The sequence below is a fragment of the Neopsephotus bourkii genome, unplaced genomic scaffold (genome assembly GCF_033783945.1).
Source record: "Neopsephotus bourkii isolate Nb327-2 ecotype Australia unplaced genomic scaffold, CSIRO-AGI_Nbou_v1 NB_1154, whole genome shotgun sequence".
NCBI lineage: Eukaryota > Metazoa > Chordata > Aves > Psittaciformes > Psittacidae > Neopsephotus > Neopsephotus bourkii.
The window spans coordinates 4,346,994-4,367,518 of record NW_026901640.1 but is presented as its reverse complement, the minus strand read 5'-3'; the positions used below and the strand labels follow the sequence as shown (position 1 = coordinate 4,367,518).

Below are 20,525 nucleotides of genomic sequence, written 5' to 3'. Positions count from 1 at the left end.
CGGGGCGCCCATGTTGAGTGAGGCGGGGGCCGCGGCCGCATCCCGTCATGCTTGGCGGGTCTCCGGCTGCCCGGAAGAGGGAGCGGGGCGGTTGTTGACAACATGGCGGCCGCTGGCGCCTCCGCGGGAGGAAGAGGCGGAGGGAGACGCGGCGGCGGGCGGAGGAAGGAGTCTCATTCATAGGGAGCTCGGCTCGCTGCCCTCACCCCCTCCCTCCCCTTCTTCCCCCCTCCCCAGCGGCCGCCTCGCCCCCTCCGCGGCACCATGTCCTTCTTCAGGCGGAAAGGTAGGGGCGCGCCGGCCGGGAGGCCTGCGGCTGAGGGGCGGCTGCCGGTCTCGTCCCCCGCACGGCTGCTGGGCCCCGGCCCTGCCCCTCCGGCGACGGTGACCGGGCCCCGAGAAGAAGCTCGGCCTCTGAGGAGCGGCCTCCCCCCAAACGACGGTCAGTCCCGGCGGCGGGGCCCTTTTCCTCCCTCGGGGTTTGGGGGGGATCGGCTGCAGGCGGGGCTCCCCCAGGGACTTCGGGCAGCCCCGGCTACGAGCGGTGGCGAGCGCAGGGCTGCAGCGCTGGTCCCCCCGGGGAGGCGCTGGACGGGGCTCTGCGCCCTGCTGCTGCGGGGGATGGAGCTCAGCGGTCCCGGAGCGGTGGATGGTGCTGTTGGGTGGGCTGGTGTGTTTGCTTCGTGCTGATTCTGAGCTTCTCTGAATGCTTGCAGAGTGCCTTTTTACAGTGCTGCTGTTCAGGGTTCTGTAAAAATACAATAGCCTGTCAAAGCACTAGATAAAACCCGTGGTTGAAAAAGGGACCTCATCACACCCAGGTCTTCATAAAGCCAAAGGAGTCGTTGACCATTTATTGGTCACCACCTTTGTTGATGTGATGGAGCACAAGCAAAGGTTTGGAATTTAGGACTCCTGAAATATTTATGCTATTCCTGTAGCACAAATGGATAGAGTTGAAATGTACTTTGGAAGCAAAATGTGTTGAAGGCGCTTGTGCTACAGCTGGTGATGAAATGAGGTGTAGGATGCTTTCAGGCTGCACGACGTGTGGTTTGAGTGGTTTTTGTTGAAAGGGGCACCTTTTAGGAAGGGCCCCGTGGGAAAGTAGTTCTGTCACCTCCTGATGCTGTAGTTCCAGCAGTACAATTGCTGCTCTTGAAGCAGTGCCTGAGACAACGCTGTCCTAAAGCATTTCTCAGTTGCTAAAGCCCAAAATGTATGTTTTAAGACTGCAAGAGAGGAGGAAAGAGCACATTATCTGAGTCAGTGTTTTTGGTCTTGACTGACAGGTGCTGTTGGAAGCTTGCTCAGCCAAAGTAGCAGCACTGAAAGTTTCATTCTTGGTGGAGGTTAGTACAGTAGTCCTGGAAGAAATTAAACCTCTCTTTGTAGTAGAAGTTCTGGAAGGCCGCTGAAGGCTTTGCAAGTGCCATGATCCTTTTTGGGGTCTTTACATACTAATGACGAACTGAAGAATCAAACTTTCATTGTGCTTATAAACTCTCCAGAAATAGCTTCTGCTGCTCCGTTGGTGAAGGGAATTGTAGAAGTGATGTTCATGCTAATGTGTGATCACAGTGTAAGCTTTGGCAAAAATGAAATGTCTCATTGAGTATCTGTTTGTGTTCCTTTGATTAAAGGATCTCGGGTCAGAGAAGCACAGGCAGAACTAAGTGCCCAAGAGAGGTGCTATTAAGGAGAGAAGTAAGCTTTCATCTGGCTTGTACATAGAGTAATACTGCGTTGTACAATCTACCATTTTAGATACTGCCTTTTAGAGAAGATCTTAAATGGCAGCTGAGAGAAAAGCAACAGATTAAGGCTTATGATAAAGCTCTGTAGACTAGACACATGCGGTCCAAAACCATACAACAGTGTCAGTGTTCTTGGGTCGAGCTGCTGTTGTTCAAGAGGATATCACATTGGGTAAAAGTTGAAGAGTTTTTAAAGATGAAACCATAAAATTACTGACTTGTAGAAAAAAATAATAGGGAAATGGTTTTATTTTTTGGCATGGGCCTTAAAATTAAAGTCTGGAAGGCTGGGGGTGAATAATAGGTTGAGAAATTAAACTATAACAGTTGAATCAGCAGCCTGGTGCTTGAGGGCAGGTTATGAAATTGTTGTCAATGAAACAGCCTGACTACAGGCCCCTTTAGTAGGAATATCTTGACAATAACACGCACAGTCTAAGCAGTGTGCTGACCTCTGAAGTTTTGTATTGGTTTTTGCACACATACATGTGAGGACTGCTTAGGTTTGTTCATTCTTGTCTATTTAAAGCTATGAATTAAAATCCTCCAGCATCATGTGGCCAGTTTGCATCGGTTTGGTGCATTACTGCTTTGTGAGAGGGGTTTGCTACTGGGAGTTCTCACAACCTCTTAGTCCCCAGTCATCACATACTGCAGTTCTCTCTGGTTTCACACAGACACCAAGTGACATCGTTTTCTTGAGGAAAGTGAAAGTAAAGTCCTTTAGTGAAACTTCACCCTCAAAAGCTTGGTCTTGTTGTGTATAGGAGTTTTCTTCTGCCCTTCGCTGTTAACTACTTCATTTTGTTCTGCTTGAAGCTAGTGGGCAAAAAAGAAGCCTGTGTATGAAGAGGTTAAGAATGTGAATGGGGAATTTGTGTTACCAGAAATAAGTAGGTAATTAGAGAGAAACTGAGTAGTTGGTGAGAAGGAACAGATGTATTTAAGCTGAAAATAGGCTTATGGAGGACTCCTTTGAAACTCAGATTCATTGCCAATAGCATCAGTTTGACGAATCAACTACCCGAATCATTTTGGAAGGATAAAGGTTTGTAATCCTGTAGAGAGGTTGCTTCGTTCCCATTCGTCCCTCAGCTTTTCTTCAGACATGCAGATTTTCTCAAGTCATTTTTCTCCTGCATATCACACCCCCCAGTTATGTAAAGCTGGTTATTCTCACTGCTCACAGCTGCATCTGGCTGCAAGAGTTCAGATTTGAAAGGATCCAGCTCTTTCAAGGGATGCTTAAACGGCTCTGTCAGAAAATGTGCTGGCTGCAAGCTTACGTCTTAAATGCTGAGTTGCCAATTCACAGAGCTGCAGCGTTTCTGGTCCTCGCAGTACGGCAGCGCTGCAGCCACCTCCGGGCAGGACATTTACGTAACCAGATTGAAGCTTCCCTTTAAAATAGTTAAAATACCTGGGTTGGAAGAGGCAGAGTGGTTTTGGTTTTGGTTTTTTGTGATCTGCACGTGTTTTGTGATGTAAATGTGTGATTGTGCTGGGTTAGGATTTGTGGTTACCTTTGGAAGGACTCCACAATTGCTGTTCAAAGATGACCTATTTGTGCTAATAATCCCAGCCTGGAGCAGGCAGAGAACGTTTCCCAAGTGTATCATGTTCTTCAATATCACTACTTAATTTGTTTCTTGTGCCTTCCTGTTTTTATACTCCTTCAGTGTCTTTGTTTCAAACAGATCTCATCTGTTTCCTTTAGGAGCTTCCTTTAAAAACGTAATAATAATTATTAACAAAATGCTTTTCCATCACAACTTCTTAAAACTCTTATCTTCCCATCAGTTGCTTGCCCTAGGTTTGATGATATTTAAGCAATAGTATTTGAGAGAGAATTAACTACTAGCAGTGTGTAAAGCACATCTATCCCATTCTTTCCAGTTAATGCTGTTTATTAAAGTAACTTTGCATGTAACCATGCTTTAATCATATGGCTAGTAAGCGCCTTTCCTAGTTTTAACTGTAACATACTACAGTTCATTAAACTTAATTAATGAATAAGGATTTTTGTTTGAAAATAAACCAACACAGAAGCTTTGAGAGCCTCTGTCAGTCACTAGATGTGAAGGGTTGGAGGAGAGATCAGTTATAATTAAATGATGGTTGTCTGCATCTGATACTTGCTGAAGTCAGGAATTTTGTGTCCATTCTCTGGTAAATACCATTAGTCACCCAAAATAGCATTAACATTTTCCTTTGTATTTTACAGTCAAAGGCAAAGAACAAGAAAAGACCACAGATGTGAAAACAATTAAAAGTAAGATTGATGTTTATTTTGTCTCTAAATTCAGATATCAAATGTCATCCTTCATTTTCGCTTTAACCAGTGGGATAATTTCCTTATGACTGAGCACACATGTGACCTATGCGTTAAAACCAAATCAAACTCAAACCTGATTTCTGTTTCTGAGTATTGAGTATTTATAGTAACTGATGTGTCCTAATCATCTCGCTGAATCTGTAAGTACAGAAGATTATTAAGGTATGCCACATGAGCGTTCATTCAAAGTCATCAAACAGTTCAGTCACCGGGCAAGTAGTGGTTATTCCTTAGCTACAAAAAATCGCTTCTGAAGTTTTTTGCTCACATGTAGTGTACTTTGCAGTTGTGAAAATGCAGCTTAACTGTGTCTGATTTGCAGAACAGGCTGCCGGTGTCTGTTTTAAGTGTAACTGGTGTAGCTTGTGAGGCTGAAGTTCTGAATCATGGTGTTGTAGTGCTGCTCCACGTGATACAGAAATCTTGCTGCTAAATCTGTTAGGAGAGAAAAAAACCATCTTGATGGGAAGGAATTTTGTAAACTGTGGGGAAAACAAGATTATTTATCCTGTCAGTTCTTGTTGTGATACTGAAAGGAGATGAGGTAATTTATGTGAATCTCATTTGTTACTTCTGTATCCTCAGACAAAATCCTGCTTCTGTATTTGTTAGTGTGGTATCTGGATATCAAGAGAAAGTTAAAGGCTTTTTTACACCTCAGTGGTCTGTCTTTCAGATCAATTATGGGAAACAGTAAGTTGCATCCAAGTTGCACACCCCATGATTTAAGTGCAACTACAGTTTCTGGTGACTAGCTGATAGGGTTTCCCAGGAAAAGGCTGTAATGTGGTGAACTTGTAAATAACAGTAAATGTGAAAATTTATTGTATTACACTGCTGCAAGCAGAGAGCATCTTTCCAGTTTGGCAGGCAGCACCTCCACAATCTGTATGACATTAGTTGAGTGATGTAGTGCTGTCTGAAGGGTTTGGAAAAGGTATTTGATCCTTAGATGAAGTGGAACAAGTTTTTCTTAAATGTTCATAACATAGAATTATATTTTAATCTAATTCATAAAGGCCTAAGCTCTTATGAGTGTGGCTCTGGTTCTACATGAGGAGCTGCCACCAAGCTTTCCCCAGTTACTGTCGACAGCCAAGCAACTGGCTACCATCCATTGGCCTCAGAAAAATGCAGTCTTCTCCGTTACTGCTGGTACTAAATACCAGAGGCTTTGTAAGAGGCAGGAAGCAGTGACCTGGTACCACACACTGCAGCTGGAGAAATACTTTGCTATAACTTAAACATTTTAACTCTCCTTTACCATTGCTGCTAAGGTCTGTTGCCATGACATGCAAATGTGAAACTATCAACTTCTGTCATCATGTGTCATAAAAATAAAGCTATGCAGTATGAAAGTCCCCAAAACTAAGTTGCTTGACACCTTGAAGAAACACATCGCTAGGAAGTAGTATGCTGAGATAACGTGTCATCTGGCTTGCTTTATTTTTGAGTCAGAGGTGTAAGATGTCCTTGTATGACATCTCAATCCAGTGCAGTTTCCTGAGAGCTTTTGAAACTGCTGTGAACGTGGTTTGTTTTCTTCAGCTTTGTCATCAATTAACAATTACTTGATGCTTTTTCACTGGCAGGGTTTTGCATGAGGAGGTTCTTTGTTCTCTGGGCTCAAATAGCTGTGTTCTAAAACAGCTTAGAGGTGGCTAATGTTTATAACCGGGGTTTCATCAGGTATTTCCCTATTGCTTTTCTTCTCTCCCTCAAAATCAAAGAGACAAACATTTTTGGAAAACAATTTTGTTAAAACTTGCAGGATTTTGTAACATGTTTTAGCCTTCAAAAAGATATGGAAATGGGTTGCAAGAATGTTGTAATCAGACTAAATTGCTGACAAAGTATTCAGCTGTTACGATAGCAGTTACCAAGGAAGCCGGAAGACTCAGGAATAGTATTTCATGTATAAACTTAGACTTGGCATCTTTTGATTAGCTACTGAATAGGGAAAATACAGGTGAGTGGGTGCCACTCTTCTACTGGAAGTGAGTTTATTTTTGCTGTAATTTAACCTGTTTGTTTCTGTGGTCTTTATTCTTATCACACCTTGATCAAAATGACACATAGTGTTAGAATGGGTTTTTTAATAAGATTGACTCTTATAAACTCTGGCATATCTGGGGGTGCTTATTGTTGGAAACTGCTTAAAAGACTTCTTGGAAGCCTTGTCTTTTAGTAATTCCTGTCTTCATTCCAGCTCCAGTACCAGTACATTCCCCTCAACGAAGCACTAGAAATCATGCCTTGCTGGAGGCTGCAGGACCAAGCCATGTGGCAATTAATGCCATCTCTGCCAACATGGATTCTTTCTCTAGCAGTCGGACAGCTGCCCTGAAGAAGCAGCCAAGTCACATGGAAGCTGCTCATTTTGGAGACTTAGGTAAGGCTTCATCAGCTCTATAATAATGGCAGTGTTTCTTTTTATTCTCTGTGTGTTACTGCTATGTTCATCATCCTTTGGTTTTCAGGCAAGTAGATTAGGTAATTCAAAAATTAACTGCTGTTACCCTAGAAGAATTTTGAATGTGGACAGTGCATTTGTCTGTTAAGAGGTTTCTTTACTTTGTTTACTACCATTATGTTGGAATTGTCTCTTCATCGCTTGCATTGTAGGGCATTTTTATGTTGAATACCCATATCTGTAGTACAATATGGAGTCATACCCTTTGTATTTTTCTTTAGGCAGATCATGTCTGAATTATCAAGCTCAAGAGACCAAATCAAGCCTTTCAAAGACCCTTGAACAAGTTCTGCAGGACAGTGTAGCCCTCCCTTATTTTATCCAGTTTATGGAACTGCGCAGAATGGAACACTTGGTTAAGTTTTGGTTAGAGGCTGAAAGCTTCCACTCCACAACATGGTCCCGTATAAGAGCACATAGCCTGAACACAGTTAAGCAGAGCTCGTTGGCAGAGCCAGTGTCACCCTCCAAACAGCAGGAAATTGCATTGTCTTCTCCAACTGGATTGCTTGAGGAGAGACTGGAGGAGTCTAGCACAGTCCATCTGCTCAGGACCAAGCCAGTGACTTCCACCAAGAACGACAGAACTAGCAACAGCCAGAACCATGTGCTCTTGGGTCAGGATAGTGATAATGGCAGTGTTCTTTGTCTAAGAAAATCTGAGACAGGGACTTGTTCTGTTCCAGCTGATCAGCAAGAATCTTCCAAGCTTACAGTATCAAACAGAAACAGCCCCTCCTCTGCACTAAAAGACTTGTCAGGAAAACTCATGAAAAGTAAGTGCCATGTGTCCCATTTCTTTAAAAAAGGTGGGAGATGGGGAGCTGCTGCTTGCTTTGTATGATGGGCTGTGTTCTTAGTGAGTATGATGTGATGCTGCAGGGAAGAAAATAATCCTGTGTATCAGCATTATTAACTTGCTGTATCAGCTGATGGTCAGTTTGAGCTGTGTATTGTTTGGTCATTGAAAAATAAATATACTGCTGAAGAGACTTCGGAATCGTTACGTGTTCTAACAAGCTTAGGTTACTTCTGTTCCAACACGTGTAATCTTAAGAAATGAAGGTGACCATTGCAATGTCCCCTTCTTCCCTCACCCATCCTATCCCAACATAAAAGAATTGCAGAAAATTTGGATGACGGGGCTGAGAGTTGATAATTAACTTTCCATGAAAGGTAAGTACCCTGTATCACGTAAGATGACATAAGTAATAGTTACAAGAGACTTGTTGAGATTGTTCTGTGGAACATACTGGTTTTGGTTTTGGATTTATTTGATAGTTCTTTCCCTTGTAACTGATTGGTTCTCATTTGGATTCCATGTCTTCAGAGGCTACTGGAAATAAGGGTGAAATTAAAATATTTGCTTCTGGTAGTAAGCTACAGCACAGTACCTGGTTCTCTTCTTCGCATCCACTCAGTCTTCCCTTTGTGCAGGTCTTCAGACAAAAAGGAAACATTCCTTTTCTCATATTTGTTGCTTTTTTTGGCCTACGTGTTTCCTTGTGCTGCTTCCCTTTCTCTTGTTGTCTGCTGTTCTCATGTATTTACCATGGACCGCCACAACACCTAACCTCAGCCCCAAAGCAGCTTAAACAAATGCAGTGATGCTTCAGTCATGAAAAGCACCTCTGCTTTCTGGTGTTTAAAAAGAATGTGGAAGTAATGGGTGCTTTTTGAGGAGCATGAACAGTCAAAGTGTTACTTTTTCTTTCTTTCAGAGCAGTGTCCCAACTTTCAAAAGATAGCATGTAAAGTGTTTATCTTGTTCTGAGGCATCCCATTTGAAGATGGTTTTTTTTCCTTTTAATTCCTTCCTAATGCAGGCATTATATCCTCTATAATGAGAGCTAGAAATTGGGAACTTCACTGCACTTCTTGCCAGAAAGGTGTTACTTCTGGGACTAAGGTGTGCAGCTAAGGAAGAGAGTGCTGTCTTGTCTGGTGGCAGGGAATTCAGAGCTGCCTTGCTTGATTCCATCTCACTAGTCAGTCCATGCTGGGCTTAACTGTGGCCTGGCTAGAAAAAACACAGCCACTGTAGCTTGTCAGTAGCAAGGTATTTAGTGGACTGAGTGCTTTATGGGAAGGGAACTTGTCACTGGTGATTAGATACTTGCTTTTCTCAAGAGCAGAGATTTGTTATTTGCTCCTTGTTTTAGACCTGTGCCAAGGAGTTCCAAGTTTGATTCTGTATTTTTTCCTTGTAGGTATAGAACGGGATGCAGTTAGTACTTTTACCAAATATATTTCTCCAGATGCTGCTAAACCAATACCTATAACAGAAGCAATGAGAAATGACATAGTTGGTAAGAATGTATGCTGTCTACTCATTTCTGAGCTTCCTCCTTCCCTGTAAAAATGTATTTTTAATACCACATGCACTCACATTTCTTATTTTTGTGACTGGTAAAGTCAGTTGTAAGAGATGGATCACATGACAAGTATCAGTGGATCTGACCTTTCAGTAGTGCTGTGCAATATCCCCCAAAGAACTTTCAGAGTCTTTGCTTAAATTAGTGAAAGAGTTCCTGATAATTGTGGAGGGGATCCTGATTTGAGTCTCAAATAAGTATTTCAGCTGTAATATCATTCAGCTACCTGCAGTACCTCAAAAGCTCTTTGCACAGTCAGAACCTGCTGATTCAAGTGCATTTGAGCTGCAGGTTTTCATTAACTGGTCACCACTTGTGTTTTCCAGCTCCATCAGCCAGATGCATGTTAATTTTAACCTGGTCTTTCTTTGCAGCAAAGATTTGTGGGGAAGATGGACAAGTGGATCCTAACTGCTTTGTTACACCACAGTCAATAGTGTTTAACGCAATGGAACAAGAGTAGGTGGTTTGAATGGTTTGGTTTCATGTCTCTGTTGTCCTTATGCAAAAAGTGATTCCATTAGAAACATTTACGAAGGCATTACCATAAAATAACTTATTTGTGCAGTCTTCTGCATTTGAAACTGCTCAGATTTCTGCCTCCAAATCCACTGTCGTCACTTGCTGGAGCTGTATGTGCATGCTAATCATAGAATAGTTGGGGTTGGAAAGGACCTTAAGATCATCTAGTTCCAACCCCCCTGCCATGGGCAGGGACACCTCCCACTAAACCATGACACCCAAGGCTTTGTCCAACCTGGCCTTAAACACTGCCAGGGATGGAGCATTCACAACCTCCCTGGGCAGCCCGTTCCATTATATCGTCCTAGTGTCATTTGTAAGCCTACACCATTCCTTCTTTGTTCTGCTTTTATCCCACTGAAAGTATAAGACTTCTGGGGCAAGAACTGGTAGGTTCATGAGGTGCCTTGAATGCTGCTGACCCTTAATAACTGATTGTTGTTGTCTGTGTGCAGGCACTTTAGTGAGTTTTTGCGAAGTCATCATTTCTGTAAATACCAGATTGAGGTGCTGACTAGTGGGACTGTTTATCTGGCTGACATACTTTTCTGTGAATCAGCTCTCTTCTATTTCTCTGAGGTGAGTGCTAGGTTTTGAGTTTGCCTTTTTCATTCTTTCCTATCAGATGGAAAAAAACCTTTGTTCATTCTCTGATGGCTCCAATGCAGACACCTGAAATACAATAAAAACGATGAGATGTATCTTTATTAGGGAGAAAATGTATTAAATTGTTTCCTCTCCACATGTAGAGCTCTCTGGAATGTTCAAACCTGTACACTGGATTGCAGAATAAGTAGTTGTGCCTGGCCTCTCCAGTTAGTGAGTACTTCTAAGGGTCTCTGCTTTGCAGGAGCCTTGACATTGTTTGTCTTTATCTTGCCAAATGAAATAGCGACTTTGAAAGCCTTAAGCATTCTTCCAGATAAATAATTCACTAGTTCTACATAGAGAGGATACCAGGCTGGAATGTGGTAGGTTAAATGTATGATTTTACAGTTGTGGGGCCCTTTAGGGAATTACCTGTTAGTTGTAAAATACTTGTCCTGATAGTCTGACAAGCAAGTGTAGTTTGAAGCAGCAAGCTGGAGAGCTGAGACAATGTGCTGAGTTCAACGTAAGCTGAGCATAGCATGAAAATAGCCTTCCCTTTGTCTTTAGTATGATGCAAATAAAGAATTGTTGGAAACTGCATGTGAAAATCAGTACAGAACAGAAAGTTCCCAAGTTGTTTTCTTTTTAAACAAACTAAATCTGTCTGCAGCACTGTATCTGAGAGTTCAGAAGGTTTGTATGCCCTGGTGACAATTTTGCATCATTAATATTTGGACTATCCTTCTCATTTTAAATGGGAAGGAGCAGGTTTGTCTATGCTTGTTAGAAGTTTCTTGGTACAATTTGCTTAATTTACCCTTTCTTTTTTGATTTCTCTTCCAGTACATGGAGAAGGAAGATGCAGTTAACGTACTGCAGTTCTGGTTGGCAGCAGATAACTTCCAGTCTCAACTTGCTGCCAAAAAAGGCCAGTATGATGGGCAAGAAGCACAGAATGATGCCATGATTTTATATGACAAGTGAGGGAGTTCAACAGTTACTTGTTTCGGAAGCTCTTAATTTTGTGCTTGTGTTTTTGTGTTGCACTGTACAAAAGAAACTTTCCATTTTCAGACCATCACTGTGCAGTCTTGCACTGCGATGCTGAAATGCATTTTAGTAAGGTGACCTTTGGGTACACACACAAGAGCTTTTAAAACTTTTCTGTATACATGAAGAGTCCTTGCAAGGATTCCATTCTTAAACAGTTCAGAATTTTGAGGACTTGTTTGCTTGGGTTTACGTGTGGTTGTGAAAATATCAAAGCCAATTGGTTGCCATTTGAAAATGTGAAGCAGGTGCATCACTGTAGAAAAACCTTAAGGTCCAGATACTGTTACCCATTTAAACTAGGAGCTGTTATCACCCACAGTAAAAGCCAAATACTGCTTGTTCTTAATACTTTGAAATACCTTCCTTTTGTTAAGGAAGAGACCAGATCCCTTTTAATATCAGACTTTCAGTAGTGTAACTCTTCCCCTTTTTTTTTTTTCCATTTGTGCTGTACTTTAGTAATGATGCAACCGGAAGACAGCAGAACGGCTTCCAGAAAAAGTTTGTTCTTAGGTTAAGTGTGAGACTCATTTAACAAACTCCTTAGGTTATTACCCTGCTAGAAAATAATAATCGGACAGGAAGCAAACAGTTCAGTCTGATTTTCATCAGTCATCCCTCTACTCCATCCATAAACTTGGTTTCGGTGTTGTGATTAGTAGAGCAAATGCTGCTTCAGAGTTCTGGGTGTTCCTTGCTTCTCTGCTACAAAGCTCTGTGTGTAAGATTCTTCTCTTCAGGAGTCACTTGATGCTCTGTTTCTTTTATCTGTATCTTCAGATCAAGGCTTTATCAAAAATGTTTCTGTGGATTGTGAATTCTCCTCCCCTGTAGTTAGCAGCATCAGCTCTATGTACTTTCTTGAGGCCAGCTCCATCTAGTGGCTGCAGCATGACGGATGGTCTTGGGTGGAACGGGTGGGTGCTGACCACTTGCAAAGTTTTGCAACTCCTTTTGTGTTGTTTTTCCCCCCGTCTGGTGCTGCAGGTACTTCTCCCTTCAAGCCACACATCCTCTGGGGTTTGATGACTCGGTGAGGTTAGAGATCGAATCCAACATCTGCAGGGAAGGTGGTCCTCTCCCGAACTGTTTCACGACTCCCTTACGGCAGGCGTGGACTACCATGGAGACGGTGAGATACCTTCTTCAGAACGGTGTTGACAGCGCACATGATGTGGAGATTCTGTAGTGAGTCAGGTGTCCCCTTCAGCATCTCTGATTTGTCCTGTTCTTTTCTTGACTTCCTGTTTACCTGGGTAATGGAGCAGCTTTAGGAAAACTTGCTAGCCTGATTTGAAAAGATACCACACACTGGTTTCTGTCAATTCTCTGTGAAGTGTTTGTCTTGGGTGATTACTGCTTTCTAATGGAAATAACAGAATTTCCTCCCATGTGAATTGCTGTCAAGAGCTTCTATATCTTTAGAAAATTGTCCTTCCAGCTGGTATCAGTTTGTTGCAAGTCTAATACCAGGGGTGTGGCTAATAGTGAACTCTGGCATACCTGGACACTACAGACTAATGATTTGATTCTAGAGCTGCAGATGAATTTTGATCAGCATAGCAAAATACCTGTAACCCTGTTGGGTTATCAGCCTTTCCTAGAGGAAATTGGATAATTCAAACTTCAGTTCCAGTTACTGGAGGGTTTGGTTGATACGTGGTTGTTTTTGTTCATCTTGCAGTAGGATTCAGATTCAAAGCAGTGCTCTTGCTAATCTGGAATAATTTCATGTGTAGGCACTTCTACTTGTGTACCAGCTACAGGAGGGCTGAGATGTTTGTGTGTCCCTTCTGTTGTGCAATCAATCTGTAATTGTGCAGACCAGCCTTGATTAAAGAGGACTCCTCCTTCTGTCTCTCAGGTTTTTTTACCTGGTTTCTTGTCCAGCAACCTTTACTACAAATACTTGAATGATCTCATCCATTCAGTACGAGGAGATGAATTTCCAGGAGGGAATATTGCACTGAGTATTCATGGCCCCAGTAGCTCTCCTGACAGCGATTCCATAGGGGGCCCAGATGGCTCTGCCTCCCAGGTATGAGATTCTTGGTTTGTTTTTGTTATGGGAAATGCTACAGTCACTTTTATGTATCAATATCAAAGTTCATACACCGTAAAGAAACACCTTGTAATTTGAAGCTTCTCATTCCACTTGAAAATCACAGTCTGTGTTATATTAGGATGTGTTTAGTCTATGTGCTGCTAAGTTCAGACAGTATGGGTGTGGAAGAGGATCTATCCTATTTATGCAGCCAGAGCCTTGTGCTGCTTTTAGTTCTTTGCATCAAATGTATCTTTTTATTAAGCTGTTAAATTCACTGAAGACTGTTCCATAGTGCCATAACATTTAAGAACACTTTTTATTAGAAGCACCGTATTTTGATCATTACCGTAGTCATAACTTCAGGCATTGACACTTGTGAATATGCTGTAGAATTTAAACAAAAATATGCAAGCTGTGTGTGCTCAGTTCTAAGGTTTAAAGCATTTATCTACTCAATCATAGAGCAGTAACAGTTAATATCTGACCAGTGGTGCTCACTAGTTTGCCTCAGTGGACTTTTCCCTGTTGTTACCCTTAAGCTGGTCTGATAGAATGGCCAGACCCCTGCCCTTTCCAAAAGAGAGCTGACACTGACACTTTGCTGTGTTACCACAGAGTTGCTCTGAGCTGAGGGTGATACCTGAATTTTGTTTGCATGTATATAGCTTGATGTAAAGCGGGGCATAAAAAGGTCTTTTGCTGGGTAAGGCATTTGTTAAGCATGATTGGAGCTTTCTGGTGGCTGCTGCTTCTTTGTTGGACTGTGTGGAAACAATGTGACTGGGCTCCTTTGGCTCTGTTATCCTCCCAGTCATTGAGAAATGTCCACCATATACATTGCACAGTACCCTGGTTGTGGGACAGCGTCTTTTTGTTGCCTTTGGTGCTGCTTTGAGAGCTGTGTTCATGTGTGGGCTTAGCCTCAAAAACAGGCTGTGGAGCTTGTTCCACTCTGAAACCATCCCAGTAACACCAGAGATGTGTTTTAAACCAGGAGTTGGCTGTTCCAAAACTTCTAGCTTTGTTTAATTCAGATGTGAAAGAGGAGAGGATAAACAGATTCTAGCTTATCTGTAACCAGGTCAGCTTGCAAACTGCAAGCCCAGCTGAGAGCAGAAAAGCTAAGCAAGAGCTGCTTCTGCTGAATTGCTTTTATTGAATGCTGCAGTGCTACCGTGGGTTTTAAATCCAGTATCTAGACCAACATTATTGATGATCCATGTATCAAGCAACTCTGAAGCTGTACTACCTGCTTTTAACATTTTTAAACCTCCTGATTTGCATGGACAGAATATTCCCCCTTAGTTGCAAAGTAGGGAGTAAAATCTGTGTTCTCGAAGTATCCTGCTGCTTGATAAGTCTACAGGAGAGAAACTGCTGGTGGTTGGCTTGCTTGGACAGTTCAGGAAATGAAGTGCTGCATTTTGTGGTGCACATTCCTCCTTATCTGAACAGGAGAATCTCTGGGTCTCTGCATATTTTTGCATAAAGAACAGCACTTGCAGAGCAGCAGGGAAGGAGTCTGCAAGGCAGCTGCCATCAACATTTCTGTTCTGTGTGAGGGTGCTGGTAGATTGCTGCACATTCGTGCTCTCCCTGCTGTTGTTCTAATGTTTCCTTGGCTTTTTTCATAATCCTGTATAAATATGCCAGGCCAAAAGATAAATGTTTGTTTTCTGTGTATTGGGGAAGTGTAGTGTGTTTGGGAATTGCTTAGCCAAGTACATTCCAGGGATGAGCGAAGCTGCTGCAGCCTTTGAGGTAGTTCAGTCCTGTGTACTCACAAACAATTTGCATGTGCACACAGATCTGTTGAGTTGATAGTGCTTAGAGCAGTCCTCACCTATGCTGATCTCTACATTATGTCTTCACCTCTATTCTTTTACCTTTCTCATCCTCTGTTTAAAAGTGTCATGCTGCATTAGGAATTCATCATTGTGTAAATGCTAATTCTTTTATGCTTGCTTAGAGATTTATGGAGGTTTATCTTAAGTGTAAAAGCACTAAAAATGCAGTTTTGTTTGGAAGCTGTTAGTTGTCTGCATTGGGCACTAATACTTAGAATTTTTATTTGTAGTCCAATGTCAAAAAGGCTAATGTTAAAATCCTGAAAAATTTTGATGAAGCAATAATTGTAGATGCTGCAAGTCTGGATCCTGAATCTTTATATCAGCGAACATATGCAGGGTAAGGTTCATTCTGTGTTATCTTGCTCCTAGTTACGTTTCATCTCTGTTTCATTTTTGCTGTGTCCTCCTGCATGCATGTGTAAATGCAAGGTAGTGCCATCTTAATACATGTCTTAATATTTGAGAGTACATTTATGTGATTTAACACCAGTGTCATGGTGAATGTTTCTGTGACCAAAATGGCAGACAGAAAAGTATTTCCAATTGTATTTTCTCTTTCTACTGGCTATTACTGCTCTTTGACTCCAAGCTCAATAGTTTCAATCTGGGGAAGGAACAGAAAAGAATAAGCTCAGGCTCCTTTGATACTGTGCAGCTTTGATTTCTTCCTACCCCAGTGGCACAGAAGGGCTTATACTTCATTTCCTTAGCAGATTGCACAGCTATTCTTAAGTTACTTTTTGTTGCAACGCTCTTCTGCTTTGTGTATCTCATACAGAAATACTTCGTTTCTATAGCTACCTTTTCTGTTGCACAGTCTCCTGTCCTTTTGGGTATGGTAAACTGATTTCTCCCTAATGGCATGTTTTTGTGATAGTGTAGAGCACTTGCTAGCACTGCCTGTTGAGTCATTGAAACATTTGCCTGCTTCTACTGTCTACAAGAATTGTTACGATACACTTTGAATTCAGATACGTGAGAAGAGCTGGAGATTTTTCCCAATATATTCATTTCAGGTGGCAGAGGTGGTAACTGGTGAAACTGGTCTTCTGACACTGGAGTCTTTATTGTGGTAGCTTTTTTGTTTTCTTGACTGCTAGCTTTCCATAATGCTTTTACTCGTCCTCCCTTCAGGAAGATGACGTTTGGACGAGTCAGTGACCTGGGACAGTTTATCAGAGAATCTGAACCAGAGCCTGATGTCAAAAAATCAAAAGGTTTGCTTTCCCTCTTCATGTCCATGTCTGTAAATCTGAAGAACTGTTCCCTTCCTTACTGCAGTCGAGATAAGCAAGACTCCCGACTCTTTCCAGATCTGTTTTAAGCTAAATGGAGATGGGGACTGTCCTGTACTGAGGCAAAACCCATCTCTGTCCCAGTTTCCTATCCAAATTCTGCTTTTATGGTCCAGCTGGACTCCTGGGAGTCTGAGCAGCCTGTGGGAGTTGGAGCTGTTGATGGAGCCTGGCAGGGATGCAACCTGCGAGCAGCTGGGGGATGATCAAGCCTTCAAAGATTGGGTCTTGAGATGAAAAAGAACTTCAGCTCTCCGCATGCTTCCCACCCAGTTTGGGAGCTGCTGTTAGTGCTGCTTGTCAGCTCTGGTAAAGAGGAATGGTTCAGGCTCAGCGTCTCACGAACCATGGCTCCACGTAATCCCTTGTCTTCCATGCAACTCTTCCATGTTCTCTAATGCCAGCAGTGCAAAATCTTTAGAAGAATGAAAGGAATTAGCTTTTATAGAGCTATGCCATGGACTTTGCTAGTGTACCTTGCTTGCTGTTTTTTATCTTAACTAGGGTCCATGTTTTCACAAGCGATGAAGAAGTGGGTTCAAGGAAACACAGATGAGGTGCGTCTTTTATGTTGTCCTGGTGACTTCCTCCACAGTGTAGATTAGGGAAATAAAGTATTGAAGTTCTTCATCCTGGTTGTTTCTTTGAGTATCTTTCTGATGCACCAACAAGAACTGTCAGACACTATGTGCTAAATATAATTTATTTGTGTGCATATGTGAGACTACTTTGATTTTTGCCAGTGATTGCTGGTTTCTTTTAGTATAATGGTTAACTCTTTGCTTGCAGACAAGGGGTTTCTTGTTATGGTGGTGTTGCATATACACATTTGGGAGTGGAGGTGCTGTTGGCCTTTGTTTTGTACTTTGAAGTTACCATTGTACATGGATTACAGGCTGCGTTTTCCCCCCTTGAAGGGGCTTGGGCAAGTCCCCAACAGATAAATCTAAAAACTTCACTAAGTCTCTTGGAAATTGCATCAGGACATAAATACAGTAATTGAAGTTAATGGTGTACTTGGAAAACAGGGGCATTTCCATCAAGGGAGGCTACGCTTGCTGCAGGTCACTGAGGTGTGAAGGTTGACCACGTCTCCAAAGTTGAGCCTGTGAATTATGTTGAGGGCTGTCTTTTTTATTCCAAGAACTTGAAGCTATCTGTGTTTTGGGTGGTTTTTCTGTGGCAGGCTCAAGAAGAGATGGCTTGGAGGATAGCAAAGATGATAGTCAATGATGTTATGCAGCAGGCACAATGTGAACAGCCTTCGGAGAAGGTTACGAAGGTAAGGGGGTGGAGAGGCTGCTGCCTGCATCTGCCTTAAGCCAGACTGTGGGAGGAGGAGAGCTCTTGCCTTCCAAGAGCATCTGAAACCCACGCTGGGAAATGTTCAAACTGGGATGGCATGATATGAAAAAATAAAGGTTGGGAGTGTTTCAGCCTACGTATGATGTAGAAATTTCTTCAGATGCGTCTAGTGGTTCTCATGTGCAAGCGTTAAAATGGACTGTCTTCATCTTGTATCTTTACAGACTGCCTTAGTACTTAAAAGGGGGATTTGTGGTGCAGGGTCAATACTGTAATTCCTTATTTGAGTTCACGCTTGCTTTTTCATGTTGATGAATATTAGTATATTGGCCTAAAGTGTCAGTAAAATTCAACAGCTGGAGAGTTGCTTTGTTGGGTGCACTGATTTACTGTGCCTACACCTTAAAAGAGACCTGGCAGTCCTGTCCACGGACTGGTGATTTGATGTTATGTATTTGTGTTCAGTGACTTTGTACAAGTCCATGTGTTCTCTGTTTAAAAAAGCCCACAGTTCTGATGCAATGGAATGGCAGGAGTTTACCAGGTTAGCATCAAGGAATTTAACTTTGTTAAAAGTTAAGTTGCTCTATTTTTAATTACTGCAAGTAAACATGTGCCAAACCCCAGTTATCCGAAAGGATCGATCCATACTTACACTGTGGGACTTTTTAATAGAGCAGTTACATTTAAATGACTTATATAATGATTTCACTTAGTAGTGGGGCTGCAGATTATGTAGTTTGAGTCTGGCCAGATGGAAGGGTCACTCAGCACAGAGTTTAGAAATACCAAGTGACTGCAGATGCTCTGGATTCAATTAACTAAGCATGGTTGCTGTAATCAGAAGGTGGATTGAGCTGTGGGACTAGTTGGTTTTTTTCATCTCCCAGGCTCACGAGCATATGTGACTTAATCTTTAAACACAAAATGTCTTTCTATGTAGCAACTGCCTTGTATATTTTCGGGTAAAATGAACTCTAACCTTGTGTTTCCTTTTACAGCTATGACTTTAGAAACACCAGAACAGGAAATCTGTTTTTCCACTTCGAGAATGAGTGAACTTTCCCTTTTGGTGGATTCTTTAACACAGCCAATAAAAACAAAGCACTCTTACTCCAACCGCCGAAATCTCCCTCATCTAGAAGGAAGAATTAAAAAGAAGCAATCCTGCACCTCCACTGTAGAGTGTGAAGAAACACTTTTTCCTGTTGTATGTGGCATTCACAACAATGATGGGTTTTAGAGATGAAGATGCAGTTTATGAATGTGGCACTGAGAAACTGTGATCAACTTCACAAATACTTGACCCTGTCTCAAAAAGACTTTTAAGCAAATTATCTGGAATGGGACACAAGCCACAACAGAGGGGAAGGTTTTGCCGTAGTTTCTAGTTCTGTTACTTGTAATTTTTAAACACATAATTGGAAAGGCCAGGGGAGCATCCCTGACATTGGCCCCTGGAGAAGTGAAGCTGAAACAGTGAATTCATTGGCAGTGAATGACCTAAAAAGTTCTAAGTTTTATTTTTCCTTACTTGAAATAGATGCATATTCCACTGTAAGATAAATGTGTTTTACTTCATAATTACATTAACTTTGAAGGCAGTGTAGAAGGATCAGGAGCAAAATCTGAACAGTGTAACTCTTCCTTGTCGAGCTCCTACATCTGCATACACAAGTTCCCCTGCTTCTGACACAGAGCAGACACAAAAGCTCATCTTGCACTTGTGCAGCTTCTGCTCCCGAGCCATGGCTCTGAAGGCAGGGTTGTGCCTTGTAGACTGCTCCATTTCCTTTCCTCTCCATCCCACAACCAAGGGAAAAGTAACTGCTGCCATTCTACATAGCCTGTCTTCCACCAACACCGTATCTAATTCCAGATGGTTGGTTTACAAGAAATATAATTTTTAAAGACTTGCCCTTCTTCCTTCTTGCAGAACCTTTAGTTTAAACGCCACTGTGTTACCCAGCACCTCCATTTATTTTTCCAATTACTTAAGTTTTGCAGGGTATGAGAAGTACTCAGTGTCCCACTATTCCGTTACTACTGCATTTTTAGTGTACAACACTTTTGTTTTGGGTTTTACTCTTTATGATTGCTTTTTTTTCCTTACATTTGTGCAAAAAAAAAAAAAGAAGAATCACTTTGCAAAGAACTCGAATCATCTCCAATACTCAGAATATCTCGATTGATGAGCAAGTGTTACTCTGTTGCAATATTTGATTGTCTAGAGCCACACTGTATTGTCTATAAAAAGCAAAACAAAAAAAGGCTGTGTATAGGTATTTGGTACTATGTACCACTTCTTATTCTCTCATGCCCAAGTATTCATGTACTTAAAACATACTCTATTTAATTGTGTTTTGATTTAAAATATATAAATATTAAAATTTGTGTCAGTTTTCTGTTTTGATGGGATTTGACTTTACACTTTTTAAATGTGAGCCTTAGGGGTTTAAAACCAGGTAAGCCCCTCAGCAGTCTGGTCTTGGTGCATTTGCGCAGATTTATTAATATTTAATGGTATAAGCTTATGGCAGTGTGGTGAAGTAAGAATAATTTCTATCTAAATGCTAAATAAGAAGGTGTTTTACTCACAGGATGCATCAGTTGGTATGGTCGTCTAGCATGGTATTGAACTGCACATATGCACTCTAATTCTGTGGGGGGAAGCTAAACCCTCGTGGGTTCTGTGTGTGGCCCTTGGTTTTCTGCCTTGGCACTTGCTCTGGTCGTTACTGGTTTGTGCTGGATGAGATGGGCAATGGGGAATTTCTTGCTATATTGCACGTTTATGTCTCTGAGTGCAGGATCTTCCCTCCCGCGTGTGCAGCCCAGCAAGCCAGTGTTCATATGATGCTTGTGGTTTATGTTGAACAAACCATGTTCAGTGGCAGCCTCCTCTCCTGCTCCCCGCAGGGT

General features: G+C 42.0%; 1 protein-coding gene across 3 annotated transcripts; it reads left to right on the top strand.

Moving 5' to 3' along the window:
- Window positions 1–50: 50 nt before the first annotated feature.
- Window positions 51–19,447, top strand: AKAP10 (A-kinase anchoring protein 10). Of its 3 annotated transcripts, XM_061363621.1 has the most exons (15): window positions 52–442; window positions 3,982–4,029; window positions 6,302–6,484; window positions 6,787–7,341; window positions 8,776–8,874; window positions 9,315–9,399; window positions 9,918–10,041; window positions 10,897–11,033; window positions 12,094–12,238; window positions 12,971–13,144; window positions 15,231–15,340; window positions 16,138–16,220; window positions 16,803–16,855; window positions 17,485–17,580; window positions 18,605–19,446. In XM_061363621.1, exons 1-15 carry the CDS (start codon window positions 265–267, stop codon window positions 18,608–18,610), a joined length of 2,076 nt encoding a protein of 691 aa, XP_061219605.1. In that variant the 5' UTR covers window positions 52–264; the 3' UTR covers window positions 18,611–19,446. The 3 variants fall into 3 exon arrangements, with proteins under 3 accessions (XP_061219608.1, XP_061219605.1, XP_061219607.1); XM_061363624.1 differs by lacking the exon at window positions 12,971–13,144 and having other exon boundaries at window positions 51–442; window positions 18,605–19,447; XM_061363623.1 differs by lacking the exon at window positions 3,982–4,029.
- The last annotated feature ends 1,078 nt before the right edge of the window (window positions 19,448–20,525 follow it).